This window comes from Lepisma saccharinum, chromosome 5, assembly GCF_977018435.1.
Source record: "Lepisma saccharinum chromosome 5, izLepSacc3.1, whole genome shotgun sequence".
NCBI lineage: Eukaryota > Metazoa > Arthropoda > Insecta > Zygentoma > Lepismatidae > Lepisma > Lepisma saccharinum.
The window spans coordinates 84,001,895-84,026,771 of record NC_139233.1 but is presented as its reverse complement, the minus strand read 5'-3'; the positions used below and the strand labels follow the sequence as shown (position 1 = coordinate 84,026,771).

General features: G+C 38.1%; 1 protein-coding gene across 3 annotated transcripts in view; it reads right to left on the bottom strand.

Annotated features, from left to right (window-relative positions):
* The window catches only part of mv (lysosomal-trafficking regulator mauve), a 488,369-nt gene that overhangs the window by 429,317 nt on the left and 34,175 nt on the right, over positions 1 to 24,877 (bottom strand). For all 3 annotated transcript variants that reach the window (XM_083122737.1, XM_083122738.1, XM_083122739.1), the window contains exon 7: positions 13,926 to 14,092. In XM_083122737.1, coding sequence (XP_082978863.1) covers positions 13,926 to 14,092 — 167 coding nt within the window. The remainder of the gene's footprint in view (positions 1 to 13,925; positions 14,093 to 24,877) is intronic.

Genomic DNA, 24,877 nt, shown 5'->3' with positions numbered 1-24,877 from the left:
GCAAAAATAAAGTAATTTATGCTTAATAGAGGGAGATAAAAGTTTCATTTACATCTAAATACAATTTCATCTAAAAATATCTTTCAACAATATACCATGTATTATGTAATTTTGATATTTAAAATTAATTGTAGATGTTAGAAATTGAGAAAGTAATAATTACTTCAAATATATATATTGTTTTATGTTCTCTTAATTATACAGTCAACTTCTAAGGAGGGACAAAGTTTATTTAATCGTCTTCATCACTGTAAACACTGGCGCACACATGGAGGGGTGAAGATGGGGCCTACAGTCCCTCCCGAAATATTGAGAAAATTCAAAATTTTTAAATGAAAGCAGCAAAGAACACGGGAAAACCAAAGTGCTAAATTCAAATTCCTCTTAAATTAATCCTCAGATTACAATTCTGAATGAAAATTCCAAATACATATATAAAATATTTTATTGTCATAGGTAATGCCCAATTTAACAATTCCAGCACTCTCCTCCCCCAAAAAAAGAATCCTGCATTCGTTAGTGACTGTCTTCATATTATTACTGCAACCACTCGCCACGAGCTGTTGAAGAGGACAGTCAATTATGCTTGCTTCCACATCATGAACTATCATCAAGATTTGTCATGCAGGAACAACAAATCATCAAAAATCTGGATTTAATTATTCTTTACATACCAACTCCACCCTCCTGCCTTGATCATCTCAGCTGTATAGTTTCAGATTCTTCTTTCAAAGTGTGTGCGAAAGCTATGGTACTTTGTGGACAAATCGGTAGGTGGTAAACAGTCAGGGTGTAACACTCTATGTAGCTGCAACTGTCTTTTCAATTAACATAGTTTGTTTGTGGATTCCAGCAACTTGCAGTCACACAACAGAAGCTTTAATTTTCTTCCAACGGCTATAATATCTGAATATTGACAGGAATCTAAAGAAAATGAATGTGTCGCTGAATGCACCTCAGTTACCTTTATCAGTTTGTCTAATGCTGAGGACACATTCTGGATGTGGTTTAGAGTTCTTGTTTTAGGTCCACTTTATTCACAGAAATGCTAATCAGGACTGGACGTGCAGTTTAAAGTAGGATCCTAATCACCATGTGCCTCCACCAGATATCGAACCCTGAGCCCATTGAATACAAGGCAATGGACGTTATTACTACGCCATCGGGGAGGCCAGAAAAATTCTAGGTGTGGTATTATAGCCCGTGAAAACACACCGAAACAGGAGCAGGTTGTTGATGTTACGACCCAACAATGATTGAATTCCGAGGATATCGAACACAGTATTGGAAGATGTTCCCTGCCTCATATCACTGCGATAGTTCAGCTTAAAACCATTGTGCTTGTCATTATACGGAAGCAAGTTGGCCTCTTCCCTCTATTACTATTGTACAAATACTTGCATTTTATGATGAGACTACTGCATGAACGATGTCCACATGAGCACACCTGTGCTTCTTCAACATCTCACCTTAAAGGGAAATAATTGCTTGGTGGTTGTTTTCATTAGCAAGCAAGAGTTCTTTCTTGCCTGTGCTAAATTTAGCATTCCTGCTGGTTTTGATGTGCAGAATCTTCTGAAGATTATGTCCTTGATCATAGGAAAGCCTCTGTAGCCATCAGAAACAACTATATCCCTTCCATCTGTTTTCAGACTGAAATCTACACAAGAGATTGGAATGTTGTCCTGTGTTTCATTGTTACGCAATGGAACTCAATCTAGGATAGATCCACCATCCAAAATGCACTGCCTTGTTCACTGAATTTCTTCATTCGTAACTGCTTGGTATATTTGAGTATTCCATGACCTGAGACTTGTCGGCTCTCCTCAACATACATTGTGATTCGAATAATGTACGAGGATGCACACGAAGCTTGTAAGACATGACATCTTCCAGTGACACTGCAGTGGCAAAAGTAGTCATTCTCTGAAAGAGTGTTTCACCTGCACTCATGCTCATAAATTAAGGATAATGGAGGTTTTAGTGCCCCACGATGCAGCACTGAAACAAACTAGTTCTGCTAGCACAGACACATGTTGAACACACAAGCAAGACATCCACATACCCTGTTTATTGCAGAAAACGTGAGAAAAACCAAAGAGCGCACACATGATACAAACCAAGGGAGAGTGTAAAGTGTTGTTCCACAGTTCATTGAGCATGTGCACAGGTTTCAGTATGGAATGTGATGCCCATGCACATTGACACATGCAGTACAACGGCTTGGCATACTCTGGAGGAGGTTGTCGAGCAGCTGCTGGGGTATGGCCTCCCATTCTTGCAGCAGTGTCTGTTGGAGCTCCTGAAGAGTCCAAGGAGGTGGAAGATGTGCGGCTACACGTCGGCCTAGAGCATCCCAAGCATGTTCGATTGGGTTGAGGTTGGGGGAATAGGCAGGCCACTCCATTCGTATGATGTCTTCTGTTTGAAGGTACTCCTCCACAATAGCAGCTCGGTGTGGCCTGGCATTGTCATCCATCAGGAGAAACGTAGGAAGGACTGCACCTCTGAAAAGACCAACGTTGTCTTGCAGAATAACATCCCGGTACACCTGACCTGTTACAGTGCCTCTGTCGAAGATATGCAAGGGTGTACGTGAACCCAGGATAATGCCACCCCACACCATGAGACCACCACCTCCATACTGGTCCCTTTCAACGATGTTACCGGGTCGGTATCTGGTTCCTGGTTCACGCCAGATGTTTACACGATGAGAATCATTGTTGAGACTATACCTGGACTCGTCAGTGAAGAGTACCTGAGACCATTCTTCCATTGTCCATGTCCTGTGTTCTCTACACCAGTTGTTACGGGCTACTCTGTGACCATGTGACAGTGGAATGCAAATTTTAGGCCTCCGGGTGAATAAACCGTGCCTGTTGAGTCGTCTGTACACAGTGTGTCTGGAAACAACTGTTCCAGTGGCAGCTGTAAGGTCTCAAGCAAGGCCCCCGGCAGTAATCTGTATGTCTCTGGGCACTTATTGTGAGATACCTGTCTTCTCGTGGTGTTGTACACTGTGGACGTCCACTGCTGTAGCGCCGAGACACGTTTCTAGTCTGTTGGAATCGTTGCCATAATCGTGAGATGACACTTTGTGGCACATGGAGCACCTGTGACACGACCTGCTGTCTTTGGCCCACCTCTAGCCACCCAAGTATCCTTTCCCTCATTACATCATCAATATGTGTTCGTTGAGCCATTTCACACACACACTCACCATTAGCACAACCGAACATAACTGCACACTTCCTATCGGCACTGTACTCTGGTCAGCAGTTTCACTCCTGTGAGTCATTGGTCTGTTTACAGCGCCATCACACACTGGATCAAGGTCATAGTCAACACAGGTTCTTTGGTACAGTACCCGGACATCATTTCAAGCTGCAAAGTGTACATCAAATATTTCTTTGTACAAGATTCAGCATTATCCTTAATTTATGAGCATGAGTGTACTTGTATATCGCATCCAACAGGACTCACAACAGCAGCAGTAGAAAATCCTACGGTTTTCACTTTGTCAACCTTTTGGCAGAATATTTGAACACCTCTTTGAAGACTATGTCCGTACTAACCAGCTGTGACTGCTTAGTGCTGCAGTGAGTGAAAATGGAATAGGGATATTGATTCCAATCTTTCAATTGCTTTTTTAATATCATTACGGTAACTTGTCTACTTTCTCACAGTTCATTGTGTCGTTCACTACTCTTCAACAAAACTCTTGGATATTCTTGCATTGCTAAGTTGTAAGTGTAAGTCTATGGAAAACAGCCATGTTGTATTCTGGATTTCTGCAAATCCGCTTCCTCATACCAGTCCTACCCTGGTTTGCAGGGAATACATTAGTACTTGTTCTATTACGAAGCCTGGTCAGAGTCCGACCCAGGGTCTCGGATTTGATACCCGGTGGAGGAACATATTGGTTTGGATTCCACTTTAAACTGTAGGCCCAGTCCTAATTAGCCTTTCTGTGGATTTAAAACAAAAACTCAAAACTCCATCCGAGTCCGGCCCATAATGTCACTTCATCATTTTTGCATGGTTGGATTTTCAGACAACAAACAAGGTTTCTTGTAAATACAAGTATGGGGCTTGAATTGATTGTGATTTCTGGCTGCTGTAATGATGGGAGAGAATCTTCAGCATAGCTTGAAGGTGCAAATTATCCATGAGCAGGTTCTATCAGCATTTATCAAGTTACATGCCATGCTGGTCATTCTTGGTGATTATATTTTTGCTACCTCTTGTCCATTGTCCAATTTTTTATCACAAATCATGCACAATTTAGAGATTGACATTCTTAAAAGGCAATATATAATTTGAAATTACAAGAGAACACAAATTATAAGTAATAATACCCAAAATATTAAAAAATATTCACAAATAAACATAAAATGTTAGGAAAATCACATTGCCCAGGTTTGAGGTAAAATTGCCTTAGTTTGCCTGGACCAATATTTGAGGGACCAATATCACAGGCAAATTACAGTTATGCATGAACTACAAGACTTGGAGTGTACCGATTGTTTTGCCTGTTTGAGCGTTATTCGCTCAAGCAAAGAAGCTGTCGAGTCCGTACGCTATCTAGCATTGTGTGTGCGAACTTTTGCTGTTCGAGCAAAAAATGCTCATTGCAGCACTCTAATGTGCATGCATTCTTACACTTGGTCAAGGGCCACTGTACCCTACTGTTTCAGAACCATTAGAAAAGGTGTATGCTGTGTTTGAGCTTTCAAAGACAAATTTCATCTGCAATCACTTTGCTGAAGATCCACTACCTTGGAAAAACATCTGCCATTGACACCATCAGACTGAAGAGACTGGTTGTGTGTGTAACAAGAAGAGTGCTGGATGGCCCCTTGTATCGCATATGGATCTCAACCAAATAAGGGAAGCTTTCAAATGAAGCCAGAACTTTTTTGTTAACATGTTCCCTGCCAGGGTGATTTCACCAATTCCTTCCTCCTGCGCCAAAGCGGTTATCGGACTTTATTTTGCAAATTCGCAATTTCTGCTATTATTCCTGTAAAAAAGAGAACAACCAAAAGACTTTTATGTGCACTTGACTCCCATGCCTTGTCAGTCATGCCTTATGCACATCATTGTTATACTTGTGACCGATGGCAGGCTAACATGACCAACATGGCATGATTGGTGAGTGACAGTTTTGGTCATTCTGACCGATGTGAACGTGTTAATCTCTGGGGGTTTGTGAAGGATGTTCTTTATATGTCATCTCTGCCATGAAATCTTCCTCAGTTATGACAGTGTACTGTCACAGTCATCGAAACCATGGATGTGGACATGCTGGCCTTTGTGTAGCAAGAACTTGTCTGGACATTTCACATGCAGTCTCCACACTTAATGAATCTGGTGTAAGCAGGGCTTAAAGTATACTCCTCGTCCTGATTCCAACCTCACTTTACTTCAAAGAAAGTTCCGAAAGATCAGTTTTCCCCCTAACAACCACATGTCAGGTCCATGTGGAGTCCAATAAATCGTCCCTTGAAACCTTTCCCACCAATAGCGTTCGTCCAAGAAATGACAGCTCTCGTCAAGCCCTCGTGGACTAAATGAGATGTTGCTAATTCAGTTTCTTTAGAGATTTTTGAACGCGAAGTTGCAGTTGTGTTATCTTTGCTAGGTTGTGTTATGGTATTGTGCTACTTTTTTATACAATATAAAGACCTTGGGAGTATAACCTGGCAGTGAATGAATGGATGTCTAAACACTGCAGGCAAAAGTGACAACATCGCTTTACAGAAAAACAGGTGGTGGCTCGAAACCAGATACGGTTCCGGTCAGCTTCCTCTGAGGTTGCGTCAAAGATGCCGAACTGCTACTACGTTCAAGACTTCAGCTATAAGCCAGAATGAACTGGAACTCCATCCCGGTAAATCAGTTTGGTCTCAGAACTCAGTTCCTACTGCGACATCGGACCTCCATTTTATTTACTTAATACACTTTACAAAAGTCCATCATTACATTACATTAATTCTTGAAAACAATAGATGAAAACAAAAAGAGAAAGTTTTTGTACTTGTCTCCTGTTGGTGGGTGGTCCGGAAAATTTAGAAAATATAATATATTTCAATCAGAGCTATTCATATAAAATGTAAATGAGAACCTAATTTCCTGAATTGACAAGACATGATGTGTTTTGCTTTGGATGCAATAAAATAATAGTAATCAGTGCAATAGTACGCTGCACCAGTATGTTTTTATAGGTATAAAGCTAGAAGCATTTTATAAATGATCATGCATCTATATAAGCACACACAGACACATTTTTTTCATTTTATTTTAATGAAAGAAATGTGTCCATGCGTGCCTATATAGATGCATGATCATTTAACAGTTGGGCTGAAAAGTTCTTAGGCTAACATAGTAAAAAATATTTTTTTGACAAAATTCGAATTTATTATTCAATATAGTTGCCTTTGAGGACGATACAACGATTATAGCGGTCATAAAATTTTTCGATGCCATTTTTATAGTACGATTTCTCTTTAGCCTCAAAATAGGCCTCAGTTTCGGCGATTACCTCTTCATCAGTGCTAAATTTCTTTCCAGCGAGCATTCTTTTAAGGTCTGCAAACAGGAAAAAGTCACTGGGGGCCAGATCTGGAGAATATGGTGGATGGGGAAGCAATTCGTAGTCTAATTCATATAATTTTGCCATCGTTTTCATTGATTTGTGACACGGTGCATTGTCTTGATGAAACAGCACTTTTTTCTTCTTCAAATGGGGCCGTTTTTTCGTGATTTCATCCTTTAAACGATATGTCCAACACGTTCCTTTGATATTTTTAAAGTCTCAGCTATCTCGATTAACTTCACTTTACGATCATTTAAAATTATTTTGTGGACTTTTTTGATGTTTTCGTCGGTAACAGCCTCTTTGGGTCGTCCACTGCATGCATCGTCTTCGATGCTCATTTTGCCTTAGTTAAATTTAGAAAACCACTTCTCAACGGTTGATTTTCCTGGTGCAGAGTCCGAATAATGTTTATCAAGCCAAGCCTTGGCTTCAACAGTATTTTTTTTCGCCAAAAAGCAATGCTATATTATTAACACACGAAATTCTTTTTTATCCATTTTTTCACAATAACAAAAGCTGCTTCACTCACAATGCTATATCTCACGAACTAATTATCCGGCAGCTGTGAAATTTATACACGTATCTTTTGAAGGTTAGTACTAAGTAAAAATCACATGGATTTAATTCTAGTAATGCCATCTATGAGTCAGCCTACGAACTTTTCAGCCCAACTGTTATGAACACACTACAATATTTAGAGTAGTTCTTATGATGAACACCATAACAAATAGTATTTGGTACGGTCAATAAATAACCGGAATGAATGTTGTATGGCCTTACCATTTAATAGTTTTTCTTGTATGTACGCATTGCTTGCATTATAGAATTATTTTCCTGTAGTTTACGGTTATTACAAGCATAAGAAAACAGTTTTTCTTTGTGACGTTTCAGGAGAACACACGCTCCTTTCATCAGACATTTATTTTCATTTTGACTAAAGATACAGTTATAACAATGGTTAGTAATTTCTTAAACAAAAAGAATCTGTTATATAATGGATGTTGTCAATGTTACATTGTTGTAATATAGCAACTTAACTGTGAAAAAAGCAGTCTGTTTTATTTTTATTTCAGATTTTTTTAAAATTATGAATCCCAAATATCATCAGATAATTCAAATTCATCATTGTTTTCACAAAGTCTCTTGATGTTTTCTGTTACATTAAATTTTAAAGATGGTGGCTTACTCCATTTGTGAAAAAGAAAACTCCATACTGGATCTATGTTACCATTTTCATTATTTAATTTATTCCAGTGTTCCTCTCCAATGAACGAAGCTTCCCAGACATTCGACTCTGTGTTTCCCGTTAATCTTTTTAAAACCCTTCTCTTTTTAATCAAATGCTTCTCTTCGATGATATGAGTTGACAAACCTGTTCTTGGGTTTAGATTTATAATGTCCAAATCGTGTTCGTGCCATCTTATTGCCATTTTCCTTGTTGTTTGTCCCACATAATCCTTTGAACATGAACAACTTATATTATATATTCCTGTGGTTTCCACATCTGGTAGAGAGTTTCTCATTTTGAATTCATTAAATGTACATTCCAAACTTCTTGGTGATTTAAAAACAATTTTGAAATTAAAACTTCTAAAAATTTTTGCAATTTTATGTGAGAATCCCTTGTGGAATGGAATGCACACAAATTTCTTTTGAACAGATTTTTTTTTTCATCTTTGTCTGTATTTCTCTTTTCCTTTAGTTTTCTTGCAACTTGTTTTTTGATTTGGTTTATTCTGTTAGTGTGAAAGCCATTTTCTTTTGCTATATTAAAGAGCCTTTCTTCTCCATTTTTGATATCCTCATTATTAGAACATAGTCTTTGTGCTCTCAGGAAAAAATTTAAAAATATGTTATCCATTATTTTTAGAAGTTTTAATTTCAAAATTGTCTTTAAATCACCAAGAAGTTTGGAATGTACATTTAATGAATTCAAAATGAGAAACTCTCTACCAGATGTGGAAACCACAGGAATATATAATATAAGTTGTTCATGTTCAAAAGATTATGTGGGACAAACAGCAAGGAAAATGGCAATAAGATGGCACGAACACGATTTGGACATTATAAATCTAAACCCAAGAACAGGTTTGTCAACTCATATCATCGAAGAGAAGCATTTGATTAAAAAGAGAAGGGTTTTAAAAAGATTAACGGGAAACACAGAGTCGAATGTCTGGGAAGCTTCGTTCATTGGAGAGGAACACTGGAATAAATTAAATAATGAAAATGGTAACATAGATCCAGTATGGAGTTTTCTTTTTCACAAATGGAGTAAGCCACCATCTTTAAAATTTAATGTAACAGAAAACATCAAGAGACTTTGTGAAAACAATGATGAATTTGAATTATCTGATGATATTTGGGATTCATAATTTTAAAAAAATCTGAAATAAAAATAAAACAGACTGCTTTTTTCACAGTTAAGTTGATATATTACAACAATGTAATATTGACAACATCCATTATATAACAGATTCTCTTTGCTTAAGAAATTACTAACCATTGTTATAACTGTATCTTTAGTCAAAATGAAAATAAATGTCTGATGAAAGGAGCGTGTGTTCTCCTGAAACATCACAAAGAAAAACTGTTTTCTTATGCTTGTAATAACCGTAAACTACAGGAAAATAATTCTTACCATTTAATACTGGTTGGCATACTCCCCTGCGTCGCTGAGGCAGGCATCCCACCACTTCACCAGATTTTTGATGCCCCTGTCCCAGAATTCCTGTGGCTGCTGAGAGCACCAATGGAAGACCGCCTCCTGCAGTTGTGTATCCGAGGCAAAGGGGATTCCACGTAGGGCACCTTTCATTGGGCTAAACACATGAAAGTCACACGGGGATAGGTCAGGGCTGTAGGGATGATTGATCTAAGCATTCCCAACCCATTTGTGCGATCATGTCCATAGTGTGTCCAGCAACGTAAGGACGTGCATTGTCTTGCAGTATGATGACACCTCGTGACAAGAAGCCGTGCCGCTTGTGCCTGATTGCAGGTCTCAACTCATTTCGCAAGATGTCAGAGTACAGAGCAGCGTTTATTTTCTCACCCTGCCCGAAGAACCGATCAAGGAGTGGACCACGATGATCAAAGAAAAACACGAACATCACCTTTGCGAACAAAGTCAACTTGTCTGCTTTTCTTGGGTCGCGAGGGGTGTTTCCACTCCTTGCTGACGCGTTTACTCTTTGGCATATACTGGCTGAGCAAGATCTCGTCCATTGCCACAATGCACTCCAGGAAACCCTAGCCCTCTGTCGAGTACCAGAGGAGATGTGTGAGACTCTTCCCCATTAGTGTAGCCTTTGCTCCTCTGCGAGCATCTTTGGCACCCAGGCTGCACACACCTTCTAGTATTGAAAGTGTTCATGAACAATAGTGTATGCTGTACCATGACTAATGCCGAGTTCGGTTGCAATCTGGTTCAGGATAATATCCCGAAACTCCCGTATGAGGTCATCAACAGCAGAAATGGACTCGTCCGTAATGGCACATTTTAGCCACCCACTACGTTCCCCATCAGACACTGTTGCATGTCCTGCTTAAAAACGGCTCGCCCACACATACACTTGTGTTCGGGACATGCACTCACCACCATACACAGCAGTCATACGCAAATGTTCCCTGGTGTGTTGCCTTCTGCAGTCAAAAACTGTATCGCAGATCGCTGAACCTTCTTTGTAGCACCTGACACTGTGAACGCCATGACTCATCTTACTGAATTACTGACTGGCGCCTTGGAGGCAAATTGCACATAGATAACCTCCCTTCCCTGCCAGTGCTGGCACCTAGCGACATGGTCTGGAACTCGTCTCGCAGACATGTGATGTACCCCAGCCTGGACTACATATCCCATAACATAAGTTTCATCACTCTTGTCACTTTATTTCGCTTTTTCATGGCATTAATCCGGTTATTTATTGACCGTACCAAATAATAGCAAACCAACTTGAAGAATATTTCTTCCCAGAACAAAAGCAATGATCATAATAATAATAATAATAATAATAATACCACTGTTGTTTTAATATCCACTTAGTAGTAGTAGGAGGTGGAGGAGAACTTTTTATGTCTATTCATTTGTGGTTGGCATTCCAGCTATTGACCGAACCACTTTAAGCACTGGGTGTATGTACTAGAGTACAGTATTGGACCATTATCGCTCGAAAATACTCGATCGAATCTCTCACGCTCGAGCGTGATACGCTCGAATATATAGAATATCAAATATCATTTCAATGGGACAATAATCGTACAAATATATGTGTAAAAATTCATCCTGGTAGTTTCAGCCCATAACCATCTATTCATTTTCATATATTGCTATGTATTGGTAAGATAGAGTAAATTACATTTTAACATGGAGATGATGACAATGTTCACTTAAGTTTCAATTTCACTGCGCCTTTCACTTCACGATCCATATTTGAAGGCCACTACTACAGAAAAATTACGGTTATACGTGAACTACTGGACTTCTAGCGTATACCGATCGTTTAAAGGTTTGAGCTTTATTCGCTCGAGCGAAGAAACTGTCTATTCCGTAAGCCATCTAGCATCATCCGTGCAAACTATTAGACGAGCGAAGAAACTGTCTATTCCGTAAGCCATCTAGCATCATCCGTGCAAACTATTAGACGATCGAGCAAAAAGGCTTCGATGCATGTACACTTTGTACACTTTGAGATGGAATGTTTCCAAATGGTTGTGATGCATGTCAACTTAGAGAGTTCTTCCTATCCATTAATGCCTAACACATTCTTCTAACTTTCATAGTTTCTTTATAATAAACATGTAAAGTTGTTTCGTTTATTTATAATAACCCTGTTCATTGGCTAAAGAACTAATAATGTGGTAAAATGTACATCCCAGGTAAAACTTTTATAACATGTTGCTTCATTGGGACTGAAAGGTTAAAATTTGCAAAGCAGGAAAATTGTTAAACCAGTGTTTCCCACTATATAACGTGTACAAATTCCCATATAAGTGCTTCCGAAAACTATAAATAATGCAAAGATCCCTAAGGTAGAAAATAGTTTTCAAACAGCCCTGTAGCCTGAAGGTATTGACTATTACACAGAAAACTTGACTTAAACTTTGTGCCAACATAATCTGTATCCAGTTCAACAAGATGTGTAATGATATAAATTGGCATTACAGTAGAATGTTGTTTATCCGCACGTCAATTATCCGCAACGTCAGTTATCGGCACACTCAAAAAATAAAGATTCAACGAGTGTTTTCTCATGTTTTTGGTTTTCTTGTACATGTATACACGTATGTAGTACTGTGTACTGTATGTATAAAGTAAACCTGTACTGTACGTCCTTTCCTTTGTTAAATAAACACATGTTATACAGGGTGATTTTTTTAAAACTCATGGTTTTTTTTGTTGTGTAAAATTTGTAAATGTAGTATTATTTCCATGTGGTTTGTGGCAAATGAATAAGGAAGGATGGGAGATTTATTGGAGTATGTTTACCGGTTTATATGCATCCCGGGTAATATCGCCCACGCCTCAACAAAAACAGCAAATATTCACCAGTGTACCTTTCGCGTCTATACGGTCTGGGGGTTTGGATGCAGTGCGGAGGTTTAAGTTTCCTCCTGTAGATAGCACTGTTGTCATTGTCAACAATAACCAGGAAACTGAGCTGTTATATTGTTCTGCTGGAAAGTTGTGTGCTATTGCGTAATTGTTGTGCTGAAAAGTTGCGTTTTTGTGATCAGGACACACAGTAAGAATGGTGTACTCCTTGCAGGAACGTGTGTTTATCGTGAAAAGTTTTTGGAAAACTGATTGATTCTGTTGTTGCTACGCAAAGGGCATTTAGGAACAAATTTGCCTCACATTCTGCCCCAGACAGGAACACAATATTGTCGCTAGTGAAGAAATTGGAAGAAACAGGATTGCTTCTGAGTGAGACAGGGAAGCATCGGACCCCGCGGGCAGGTGTTGTGGAAGAAGTCAGTGCTCGACTCTTGAAGTCGCCCAAGAAATCTCTCCATCGTTTGTCGCAAGAAACCGGCTATAGCTATTCAACATGTCAAAAGGCAGCGAAAACTGCGAAACTAAGGGAGTACAAAATTACAGCTGTTCAAGAATTAAAGGATCCAGATAAAATTAAACGTGTAGATTACTGTAATTGGTTTATAATGTTTATTGTGCGTAATCCTAATATTCTGAAAATAACATGGTTTACTGATGAAGCCTGGTTTCATCTCTCTGGGTATGTTAATTCTCAGAATACACGGATATGGGCAGCTGAAAATCCACATAGTGTAATCGAAATTCCGTTGCACTCACAGAAAGTTGGGTTATGGTGCGCTGTCTCAGCATCACATATAGTGGGTCCAATCTTCTTCAATGAAACAGTGAACACAGAGCGGTACAGGGCAATATTCATGGAATTTGTTGAAAGTTTGGACAACATTGAACTCGCACAGGGTTATTTTCAACAGGATGGTGCTACATGCCATACATCGCATGACAGTATGGCACTGATTAAACGTTTCTTTGCGAATAGGGTTATTTCAAAGGGATTGTGGCCTCCGAGGTCTCCAGACTTAACTTTACTTTCTTTCTGTGGGGTTTCCTAAAGGAACGTGTGTACAGAAACAACCCTACATCCCTGGAAATGTTGAAGCAGAACATTATCACTGAAATTACGAACATTAGCGCAGAAACACTATGTCAGACAGCCCTTAACATGGAACGGCGTGTTCGACTTTGTTTACAGGAAGGAGGTCGACACTTTGAGCACCTTCTTTAAAGGTGAGATGTTATGTCATATGTCTGTACCATAATTTTTATGTTTTTTTTTTATGTTTGAGTGAATACAAAAAAAAGAACTCATTTTCATTAATTCAGTTCAGCAAAAATCCAATACTTCAATGTTATTGTAGGGTACACTGGTGAATATTTGCTGTTTTTGTTGAGGCGTGGGCGATATTACCCGGGATGCATATAAACCGGTAAACATACTCCAATAAATCTCCCATCCTTCCTTATTCATTTGCCACTAACCACATGGAAATAATACTTCATTTGCAAATTTTACACAACAAAGAAAACCATGAGTTTTAAAAAAATCACCCTGTATTATCCACAAAAATCGTTATTCGCATAACCTTCGGTCCCAATTAATGTGGATAAACGACGTTCTATTGTATTTCTATTGAAATAACAACCTATGGTTGTGTAAAATGTCAGAGCCCTGGCTCACCTACATCATGGTGAGGGTAAGAACATTTTTACCTCATTCGTATTAAGCAAGGCAATCACAAAACTGTTTTCCAAATTAGAGAACACACTCACCTCCGGTTTCCTCTGAGATGGCATGATATGTTCATCACTAGGTTCTATTGCAGCACATCGAATTAAAACATCACTCAAATGCCTCATATCAACATTATGATGCAACTGTAAGCTTAGAAAATTTCTTCTCAAACTCTCCAAAACAGCTTCTCCCTCCAGTGCCTGGCCTTGAATAAGAAACAATGAATCATCATTAGATTGCCGTCAGTGCAGCTGCGTACAAAGTAGCTAATCCTTAATCCCCAGCATGTGCTGGCTGGTGGATAAAAAACCTTTGAACAACAAATACTTACTATCTGCATTTACAGTGTAGCAAAAGAGCCATACTGTTAGACTGTTACGGCAAATAAGACTACAAGAGATATACTGTTAGAAGACTTTCAACATAAAACGTTTACTTTATGGACAGATATGCTAATGTGCCTCCGCAGGACATTGAACCTTGATTAAAAGGTGGAGCCTTTAACCACTACACCATTGGGGAGGCTGAAATTTGAATGCAAAAAGCACATGAATAATAATAAAAAAAAAGAGCTATCACTGTATGGATTTGAGTGTCTGCAAACAACCATGGAGTCTCTGTGTCAGATTTTTGTCAACATGCTTCATAAAATATGGATATCAAGCTGTAGTGTTAATCCTATACATCAATACTAATCATGTTAAAGCTAACAGAGGAGTATAATTTGCACTATTATCTTCTTTGTTGATGTCAGAAAATTATTGTAGATTGTTTTGGTATCAGTAGCACTGCCCATATTAACAGTTTAAACCCACTTTTAAAATCAAATGACCAGGAAGAACTATATTTGGGAAGAATAAAATATCAAAATTTTGGTATAAAAGCTGATCATAGTTTGGAGGATCAAGTTAGATATATCAAATAACATTTTGATGTTATCATGTTGATTAAAATCTCACATTTGATTTGAAAGTTTTTCAATTATTACATACTTTTTTTTTGTAGGTACAATCCTAACTTTATTTTTATCATGCATATGAAATGCATTGAAGGAAGCATCTCATAATTCTCTGGCTTCAAAGTATCTGACAGTGGACAAAGATAGGCCAGAAAGCTCTGCTTATTAAATGTTACACAGAAGATTCAAAATAGCTCTTATGACATTACAATAAAATTCTGCTTAATCCTCTGCAAATGCACGGGCCGCGGTGGCTCAGTCGGTAACGCGTCTGACTACCATGCTAAAGGTCCCGGGTTCAATCCCCAGTCGGTTCAAATCCGGGAACTTTCTAACATTGGAAGCGGCCCCTGCGCCCACCCAGCATCGAATAACATGGGTACCTGGGGGAAACCCTAGGGGGTAAAGGCAGTCAGGGGCGTAGTGCTGATCACATCACCCCCACTCACGACCGGATCAAGAAAGTGTAGGTCGTTACCCTCACACCCCCTATACACCTTCATGGCGTGGTGCTAAGCACAGGGGAACACTTTACCTTTTTTTTACCTCTGCAAATGCACTAACAGAAAAGAAAAATTCATGTTTCTTATAATGCATCAGAATACTTCATTTCTGGAGCTGAGCTGACAGACAGGAATATATACATTTTAAATGATTCACGTCAAGATGCAAAGATGGGTAAGTGCACATTTCTCAGCAATTTAAATTCAAGAAAATGGTTAGTTTACATATATGTATTATGATATTAGAACATGGTAACTGTACTATTCAATATACAGTCTTGTTCTTAAATTATCCAGACCAGCAGTTCTTAACGTTTCAGTTACCATGGGCCCCTGTTGCTACGGACCACCAATCATAAGGTCATTAAACATTTACTAAAAGTTGCTCATCAAGGATCTTTTCATTACAATTATACAATACGAGGGTCACTATTTATATTTTGAGCCTTGGCAACACTGATTGAAGTTAGGTGCGATTTGACGTTTGCACTGAATCGTCTGGCATTATTGACCATAACGTACTTCAAATGTTTTGTCAATAGCTTCATTTCTGTTGTTTATGTTGCCTTGGAGATTGCGCGACAACAATAAAATGGAATTAACTCGTGAACATTTTCGTGCGATGATTTTTTATAATTTTCGACGTGGATTATCAAGACAAGAGTGCATCGATAAACTTACTTCCACATTTGGCGATGAAGCCCCATCCTTTGCCACTGTGAAACGCTGGTATAACGAATTTAATCGTGGCCGCCATTCGCTCACCGACGAGATTCGCGAAGGTCGTCCAAAATCAGTTGTTGTTCAAGAAAACATTGATGCTGTGAAAAACCTAATACTGCAAGATCGTCATGTGACATACTGTGAGATTGAGGCAACCATAGGCATTAGTTCCACCAGCATATATAAAATATTGCATGATAATTTAGCTGTGAGAAAGGTATGTTCTCGTTGGATCACACACAATTTGACAAAAACTCAAAAAGATGCTCGCGTCAATTGGTGCAAACAAATGCTCAATAAATACAATTGTGGTGCTTCATAAGACGTATATAAGATTGTAACAGGTGACAAATCATGGATGTATGCATATGAGCCAGAACGTAAACAGCAGTCGACTGTATGGGTGTTTCAAGATGAACCCAATACAACAAAAGTTGTTCGCGCTCGAAGCACATCAAAACAAATGGTCGCCTGTTTTTTTGGGAAAACTGGTCATGTGGCAACTGTGCCTTTAGAGGAACGTAGAACGGTCAACTCTGAATGGTACACAACAATTTGTTTGCCAGAGGTCTTCGGTCAAATACGGAAATCAAACAAACGCCATCGGATCATTCTTCATCAAGACAATGCCAGCTGTCACACATCTCGTCTAACAACCGACTTTATGAACAGTCAAAAAATCGAATTGATGGGTCATCCACCGTACAGTCCTGATTTGGCACCCAATGACTTCTTCTTGTTCCCGAATGTCAAGAATAAATTGCGTGGACAATGATTTTCGTCGGCGGAAGACGCCGTTGATGCGTTCAAAAACCATATTATGGAGGTGTCTCAAGAAGATTGGAAAAACTGCTTTGACAAATGGTTCGAACGAATGCAAAAGTGTATTGACCATAAAGGAGAATACTTTGAAAAACAATAAAGCAGTTTTCAATGCCAAATTCCTGTTTTTTCATTGTTAGGCTCAAAATATAAATAGTGACCCTCGTATAATTGGCTTTCAATACTCGTATTTTTATTGTAATAAAACAACAACTATATTGAACAGTTAACCCTCCTTTATGTGCATCACTTTCTGTAACATGAGTAGGCACATGGTGTACAACTGTCCCCAACCCTTAAACTATCTTTAAGGTATGACATAAACTGTGAATTGTACTAATCTTATGCGCAAAATGTTCTTTCTTGTCTTTCTTTTACAATCACCTGCAATTTGCTGCTGCTCTTTCAAAATGATGTAATATTATAATTAACGCCAGTTGCATGCTTCGTGTACAGCTGTCCCCCACACACCTAAATACGTAACAACCGAAGCAGTGCCATGTTCACTTTTGGTCACGTGGTCACTTTAAAGTTTCTCTTTTGGCACTAATACATATCTACATGTCCTCCCCTTTCTCACTAACCTCACCAACATCGGAATCTGTAGTGTGGTCTGAATTCCGACACATTCTTGTTATGTCGACACATTGACACATTTTTGTTATGTATTTAAGCACTTGGGGTCAACTGTACACCAAGCACATGACTGACGTTAGCATTGTAATATTATGTGGTTTAAAAGTTCAGCAGAACAAAGACAAAGAACATTCAGCTACAGAAAAGCATGGGGAACACCTGTACAACACATGCCTAATGGAGGATTAATGAGTACCTGAAGCTGCATTTTTACTTACAAATCTTTTTATGTCAAGCTTAATATCTGAAACTGTACCAAATTCTGACTCAACATTTGCTAAACTGTTTCTATACTTGTTTTTAGGGTAACAAAAAGCAGAAAAGGATTTTTCTCAATATTGTGAAAGTTGCAGATAGTTACTTTGTAAGTGAACCCAGAAATTTTAGAAGGAACTTTCCTTTGACGGTATACAAGATGATTTCAAGACAGTAAAATTTACATTAAGAATTCTGAATACTATCTAATACAGTAAAACCTCATTAATCTGGACTAATGGGGGGGATAAGTTGACCGGTTTAACAAAAGTCCGGACTAACTAAAATAACCTAAAAGAACAGTAGAAAGTGCATTAAAACTCCATTTATAGCAACAAAACATGTTTATTATGGCATATTTAAAAGGCATAGGCTAAAATACAAGTCTTCAGGAAACAGAATTTCATCAGTGGTTCACTGCCTTTTCTTTAGGAAGTTCTTCCATGGATGTTGGATGTACGAATTCTTAGCTGTTACGGAGCAATATGACGAATGCGTTTGTTGACTTCTAGCCACATTTAAAACCTTGCATTCTGCTTTTTTTTTGCCTTTTGCCTGTCCAGATTAAGCGAAGTCCAGCTTATCGGGGTTCGAATTAATGAGATTTTACTGTTTTTATCTTCTATTTATTTATCTGGACCATTTTTTTCTTTTTTAATATCTCATGTAAGAATGATAGTCCAAGAATGAAGCATCCAAATAAGCCTGGCTTACACTTTAATGGTTCCAGTAAAATGTAACTATATGGCAACACTTCACCAACAGGAAATATTCCTGCCTGTGTAAGCTTCGAGATCTTCACTTGCGGAAATACTAGCCATGCACACACACACAGTGCCTAGTGGTCCTTAATTCAAAGCAAAACAATCTGGGCTAAGAGAGACAGCCAGAGAATGCCAGTGTAAACCTATGGTCAACATCTTACAGTCAGTGTTTACTTACCAACGTACTAACTTTGTACAGTAAATAATTAATTAAAAATTTTAAATAATCCCATAACAAAGTATGATTAGTAATAAAATGAAAGCTTTGTATCATAGACTTTACTGTGAAATCATTTTCACATACATGGAAGGTCAGTTAAGCAACAGACTTTTTGAAATTCAGAAACTAGAATTTATTTTTTCTGCTAGATTTTACAAATTTCCAAAATTACTGTGAGAATTTTCCAATAAATGATTATAAATTGGTATTGAAATTATATGGGCCATATTTTGATTCTGTCCTTTTGTAAACTAAACTGGATGCTATATATTCATCACAAGAGTTTAAGAAACTTTCAGTTTTAGATCTTAAAAAAATATTTTTTGTAAATATTTAATCTTAGCAAACATGCCGACAGCTCTTCGAAAGATTATTTAATTTTAATTTTAACAATTCCTGCAATCAGCACATTGATTGAGAGGACATTCTCTGCTTTGAAAAAAGAAATACACACATATGTGTGAACTACACATTGGAAGAGACTTATTAAATTATCAACGATAATGATAGAGAAAACATGTTTTGAGTAATTGAAAAAAAAAACATGTATATCGAATTTATGCGTACTTCATTAGAAATTCTAAATCAAACCATAATGTGTTTATTATTAATTTTTGTAATGTTACATATGTTTCACTGCTAGATTAATCACTTTAGTACAAATAAAAAGAATGATCAGCCTTCATCATGTTAGGCTTACACTATTGGTAAGGTCATACTCTGCCACTGTGACAATTCCTATAACAGCTTCCAGCATTTCCTTAATTCTTTGTAGACTCTCTGGGAGTCCCTGGACCTTAGCTTAAGAACCACTGATGTAGACTCATTTATACAGTTAATGTGATATGAAAAGCATTCACGTCAAAACTAGAATTTATTTTTCAGAACATGTAAAGAGACAGTATATAATTTATTTTTCGAAGAAAACTACACTTATATCACAGCATAAACAAAGAGTTTGTCTTAATATATAAACCTCTGTCGCATATGCATTTTAAGCTCATCTGACTGACTGAAATGTCTGTTGGCCTAATGTTCCTTCAAGAGACCAAACAGATAGAAATCTGAAGGTACTAAATCTAAACTGTACAGATGTGAAGGTCTTCCCATGGTAATATTTGCACTTTCCCCTGGTTTTATGGGAAGTATGGGACTTTGCATTAACCTGCAAGAAAATCGTTACCTCTTGCAACAAACTGCATCACTTGTTGCAAATTATTGTATGAAAAGGTGATATGATGGTTAAATTTTTTCAACATTTCCAGTACTTATGGATGTTTTTCCACCATCCCACAATCAGTTACTCACCTGTCACTAAAGATGGGGTTCTCTAAATGTTGAATATTGACATTATTCACTATTATGTCATCTGAGCTATATCAGCAAGCATTGTCATGAACAGATCCATGCTCTACTTTAAACAGCCTTCAGAGTTTGTTCATCATAAAAAAAAAAAGGTAAAGTGTTCCCCTGTGCTTAGCACCACGCCATGAAGGTGTATAGGGGGTGTGAGGGTAACGCCCCACACTTTCTTGATCCGGTCGTGAGTGGGGGTGATGTGATCAGCATCACGCCCCTGACCGCCTTTACCCCCCAGGGTTTCCCCCAGGTACCCATGTTATTTGACGCTGGGTGGGTGCCGGGCCGGGCCCAGATTTGAACTGGCCGGGGATCGAACCCGGGACCTTGAGCATGGTAGTCAGACGCGTTACCGACTGAGCCACCGCGGCCACGTTCATCATTAGTCTTCATAAAACTTGAGCAAGTGTGACACCAAAAGTTGGTCAATGTTAAGTCCCTTGAGTTATACAGTTTAATCTTTTTGAAAAAGTTCATTTTCCATCAGACATTTTGAGACAGAAATAATCAATGTTCTTGGATTTTGTATAATGCAATATCACATCATTCTGTGACAAAATATGCATCTACACTAGCAATACTTTTATAACGAACATCAGCAGAATACTTAATCAGGGTGGCTACAAACAAGCAGAAATGAAATTCCCTGACTTTTCCAGGTTTTCCAGGATAAAATTTACATTTTTCCCTGACAATTACAAACTAAACTAAATCGATGTTTTTGCAAATGGAAATAAGAAACTCATACAGATCCACGTATGGTTTTGCTAAGTACCAATATTATCTTCTATTAAATTGACTTAATTTCTTTATTCTCTATGATTTGAATTCAAACTGCAAAATAGTGAATTTCGAAAATTATTACAATTCACAAGCTAAGGAAAGATTATGGAATTTTGTCATACGCAGTAAGTTTAAAATAAAATAGATTATTTTTAAAGTTACGACTAAATGAGATAAGAGTGAAGAGTGATTGATTAAGAAATGCAATTTGTAATTTATCAATCTCCTTATATAAATACATTCTCGGTATTATATGTTGATATTTCCACTGAGGTTTGGAACCCTCTGCTTGCAAAAACTATGAGTGCGGACTCATTTTTCAATGCATAAAGCTACTTCTCTCTTCTCTGTAAAGCAAACAACTTAACTCTTGCATATAAGTGAAACAACTGAATCGAACAAAAGAAAGTGTCATATTTCCTTACATTATCAATGGGATTTCTGTTTCAGTACAGTATATCCAAGTGAAGTGCTGTGAAACTAACAACATGCAGTTATACCATTAATGCTGACGAAAAGGATATGTGAGTATTAGAAATTTAACGCAAGGAATTTATAGAATTGCATTGTATAGGTACGTGATTTAGCTAACCAACACATTAAAACAGGAACACTCTAATAATAAAAGCTTCTGAAAGTTCATATACGAGGGACATCCTGAAAAAAGCTCCAATGGTGGCTATACGCAGCACTAGTGGTCGGTGAGCGACACACACACATGCAGGCAGGAAGAAGTGGCATGTAGCTGTAATCTGGTACAGTTGCAATGCAGTCGGTTTAGGACAGTTCTAGGTTAAAGATTGCAGCTCTCATACAGTCTCCCACCGACTGCGATGTAGCCTACATTGCACACTCAGAATTTGGCACAGAGCCACCAGCAATCGTGTGAGTTGTGCAGACCAGACGTCGTGAGTGATAGTATGGTCAGACGATGCTGCAGACAATTCACGGAAGGCCAATCGAATGTGCACAACCCCATACAGCTGAGTACACACGGGCCCTTTGCATCACTTCAGGTGAGCGATCTTAGACCACTCCCTCTACAGCCCTGGCCTTGAATGTACCGACTTTCATCTCTTTGTTTAACTGAAGAGGTTTCTGGCAAGGCAAGGATTTGACAGCTATATTGCGGTAGAGATAGTTCCAGTCTTTGCCATCACACATATATACCATGTGCATATAAAATTTAGTTCCATGTTACAACACATGCCAGAACAACGGTGGTGATTATGCCGAAAAATATGTTAGGACTCACTGTTACTAATGGAATAAATTACAACTGATATTCTTGTTTTATTTATGCCTAATCTGTAGGGACCTTGATATTTTATTTTATTTTCAAATTGGTGTATTTTCTTATTTTTTATTTTTTACTATTCGGTGTTATTTTTCCCAAAATTCACATTTTCATTTTAGCGCATTTTCTGGCAAATATCTGAAATTATACCTTCATGGTGTTTTTAAACTACTGTTTCAAATTGTAAGTCACATGGCTTACGCCTCTTCGTGATAGTTTGATATCTTGAAAGTTATTTTCCATACCCCTTTATGAATTTTAAGGTAAGGATTTTAGATAATGGAATTTTGGTGTGGAGTTAGGGCCCCACACTTTCTTGATCACGGCTGAAGGTGGGGGTGATGTGATCAGCACCACGCTCCTGGCTACCTTTATCCCTCAAAGTTTCCTCAAGGTACCAGCTTCATATGATGCTGGGCGGGTGCTGGAGCAGTTTGAATAGGTGGAAAACATCCCAGTTCTCATCTGCAGGGGATCGACCCCGGGTCTCTCGCATAGTAGTCAGATGCCCTAACGACTGAGCTCCATTATTACTCGCTCGACAAATGCCGATAGTGCGCACTTAGCTTGGTAATTCAAAACATATCTCGTGCGACAAATACGAAGATGTGGCTCCCGTGTGACGGTAGATACGCACTCGATCTCCTGTTAGAACCCTGCCACTTTGCTCTGTGATGCAAATGGTTTCGATAGAAGTTGAAAAAATCATGGGAAATAAATGATTTGATGTGGCTGTCGGAATTATTTCACGTACGTGTAACTCTATAGTTTATTCTTGAGTAAAATGTTGGAAAACTTGCATGTTCTATGTACACAAACATAGCCTAGAAAAGACAATGATGTTGGATTTCATGGAATTTTTCGTTGTTTTAGGACATTTCTTTAAAAAAAATCGCTAAAAACGCCAACAATTCAAATTTTTTGCCAAATTCGCATTATTTCGATATTTCGAACGGGCGAGAAATGTGTCCAGACATCACTGCACATTCCTAAACATAATTTCGCAGCAATAACCATTTTTCACTTTTTTGGCGTTCGCGAAAAATCAATGTACCTACTAATCGGAAATTATTTTCTGGACACCCCTCGTATAAATCAGTAGATGGAAAGTGAAAATTTAGCAGGGCTGGCAGAAAAAAGTCAATTCTTGAAGGAAGTGATTTGCTGTTATGATTGAATGATTCGAGTAAATATGATATTAAAATATTTACGTATTTATGATTATTATTTTATTTCATAATATTCGACATTAACTTCACTCAGTGAGAGATTTAAGACCATCTCTCACAAGATTAAACAGACAGGACAGAGAGTGGCATTAATTTCATAGCAATATTAGTGTTGCAGTAAATTTGAGGTTGTGAGCAAGCACTTGCCAATTTTTATAACGTTCACAAATGCAGATTTATGTTTCACTTTTTCGTGATAGTATTCAATATATGTCCCGTTTGGTTGGATTCTTCTTGATATCTAAGAATATTGCAATGTCATTGTAAACGTATGTTAACTTGTGCGAAACCAGTGATATGTCAGGATGATAAAAGAAAGCCTTCGTAAGCAATGCTATATTCAATAAGGTGAAGTGAGCCAGAAGAGTAATAAAATTCCAGCAGCATAATTGCAGTCTAGAGTTCTTCTTGTTTATGCATGCAATTTTTGTTCGATGTTGCAGTCCATGCAATTTCTGTCGCATGTTGTTGTGAGATACTTTGTCAGGTGGCGATATTCGACAAAAATCGTATGTATCAATGGAACCTATTTGTTTCCATGTTCCTTCAGTTTGCCCAACAAAATGCCTTACTACGACGTCCGACAACTATCGGATGCGCCACCCGCTTTTATCACCTCCATCTGTTGACAAGTTTCCTTACTACTGCCATACGGACAAGAAAAAAATGATAATTCAATGCATTTTCCACGTAATATTTAGAGGCTTAACCTTCACTCCTCCGATGATACCAACCATATGGTATCATAAGGTCGTACTGGCCCGATGATACCTGTGTCGCCCCTGTCAACACATACTTTTTTCAAACACAGAACTATTCAATCTGTATTGTATTAATCTATGTTGGAATCTTTTCTTTAAAAAATGTGTTATTGTTAATGTTACAATAGGAAATGAATTGTTTAACTTAAATCAGAAAAAATGTTGAAACTATGGAAATATAAAACAACTATGTAGTAACCTTGGTAAATTGTAAACAACAATACCATATAAAAGAGCTAGACTTTTGTAAGCCTACGGGACATTCTCCTGGTTGCCGAAAGGCTGATGGTTCAGGGGACGTTGGGTAATATCTTGCTTCAATCTTCGGATTGGCTGGTGTACTTGTACTCCATTTGGCAGATATTCCACAAACCCAACTCTGAATAAGGCGTTCTCCTGCATCATCAAAAAGACCAGGGTTTTAAACTTCGGTACAACTAATAGGTTTAGGCCTACAAGTTGTACCGGGTGAATTGTCTGTTTGAAAAAGTGTTTGTATAACATCAGCAGTTTAAATAAATCTTCGAGTGAAAGGTCTTAATGATCTTTAATTTCAAACCTACATAGGTGATAATTAAAAATAAATCCTACACCACAGACCTCGCAAGGGCTTGGTCCTACTAACCCTTAGAAGCCTTTGAGAAGTCCGATAAAAGGGTTATAACCAAACTAACATAAAG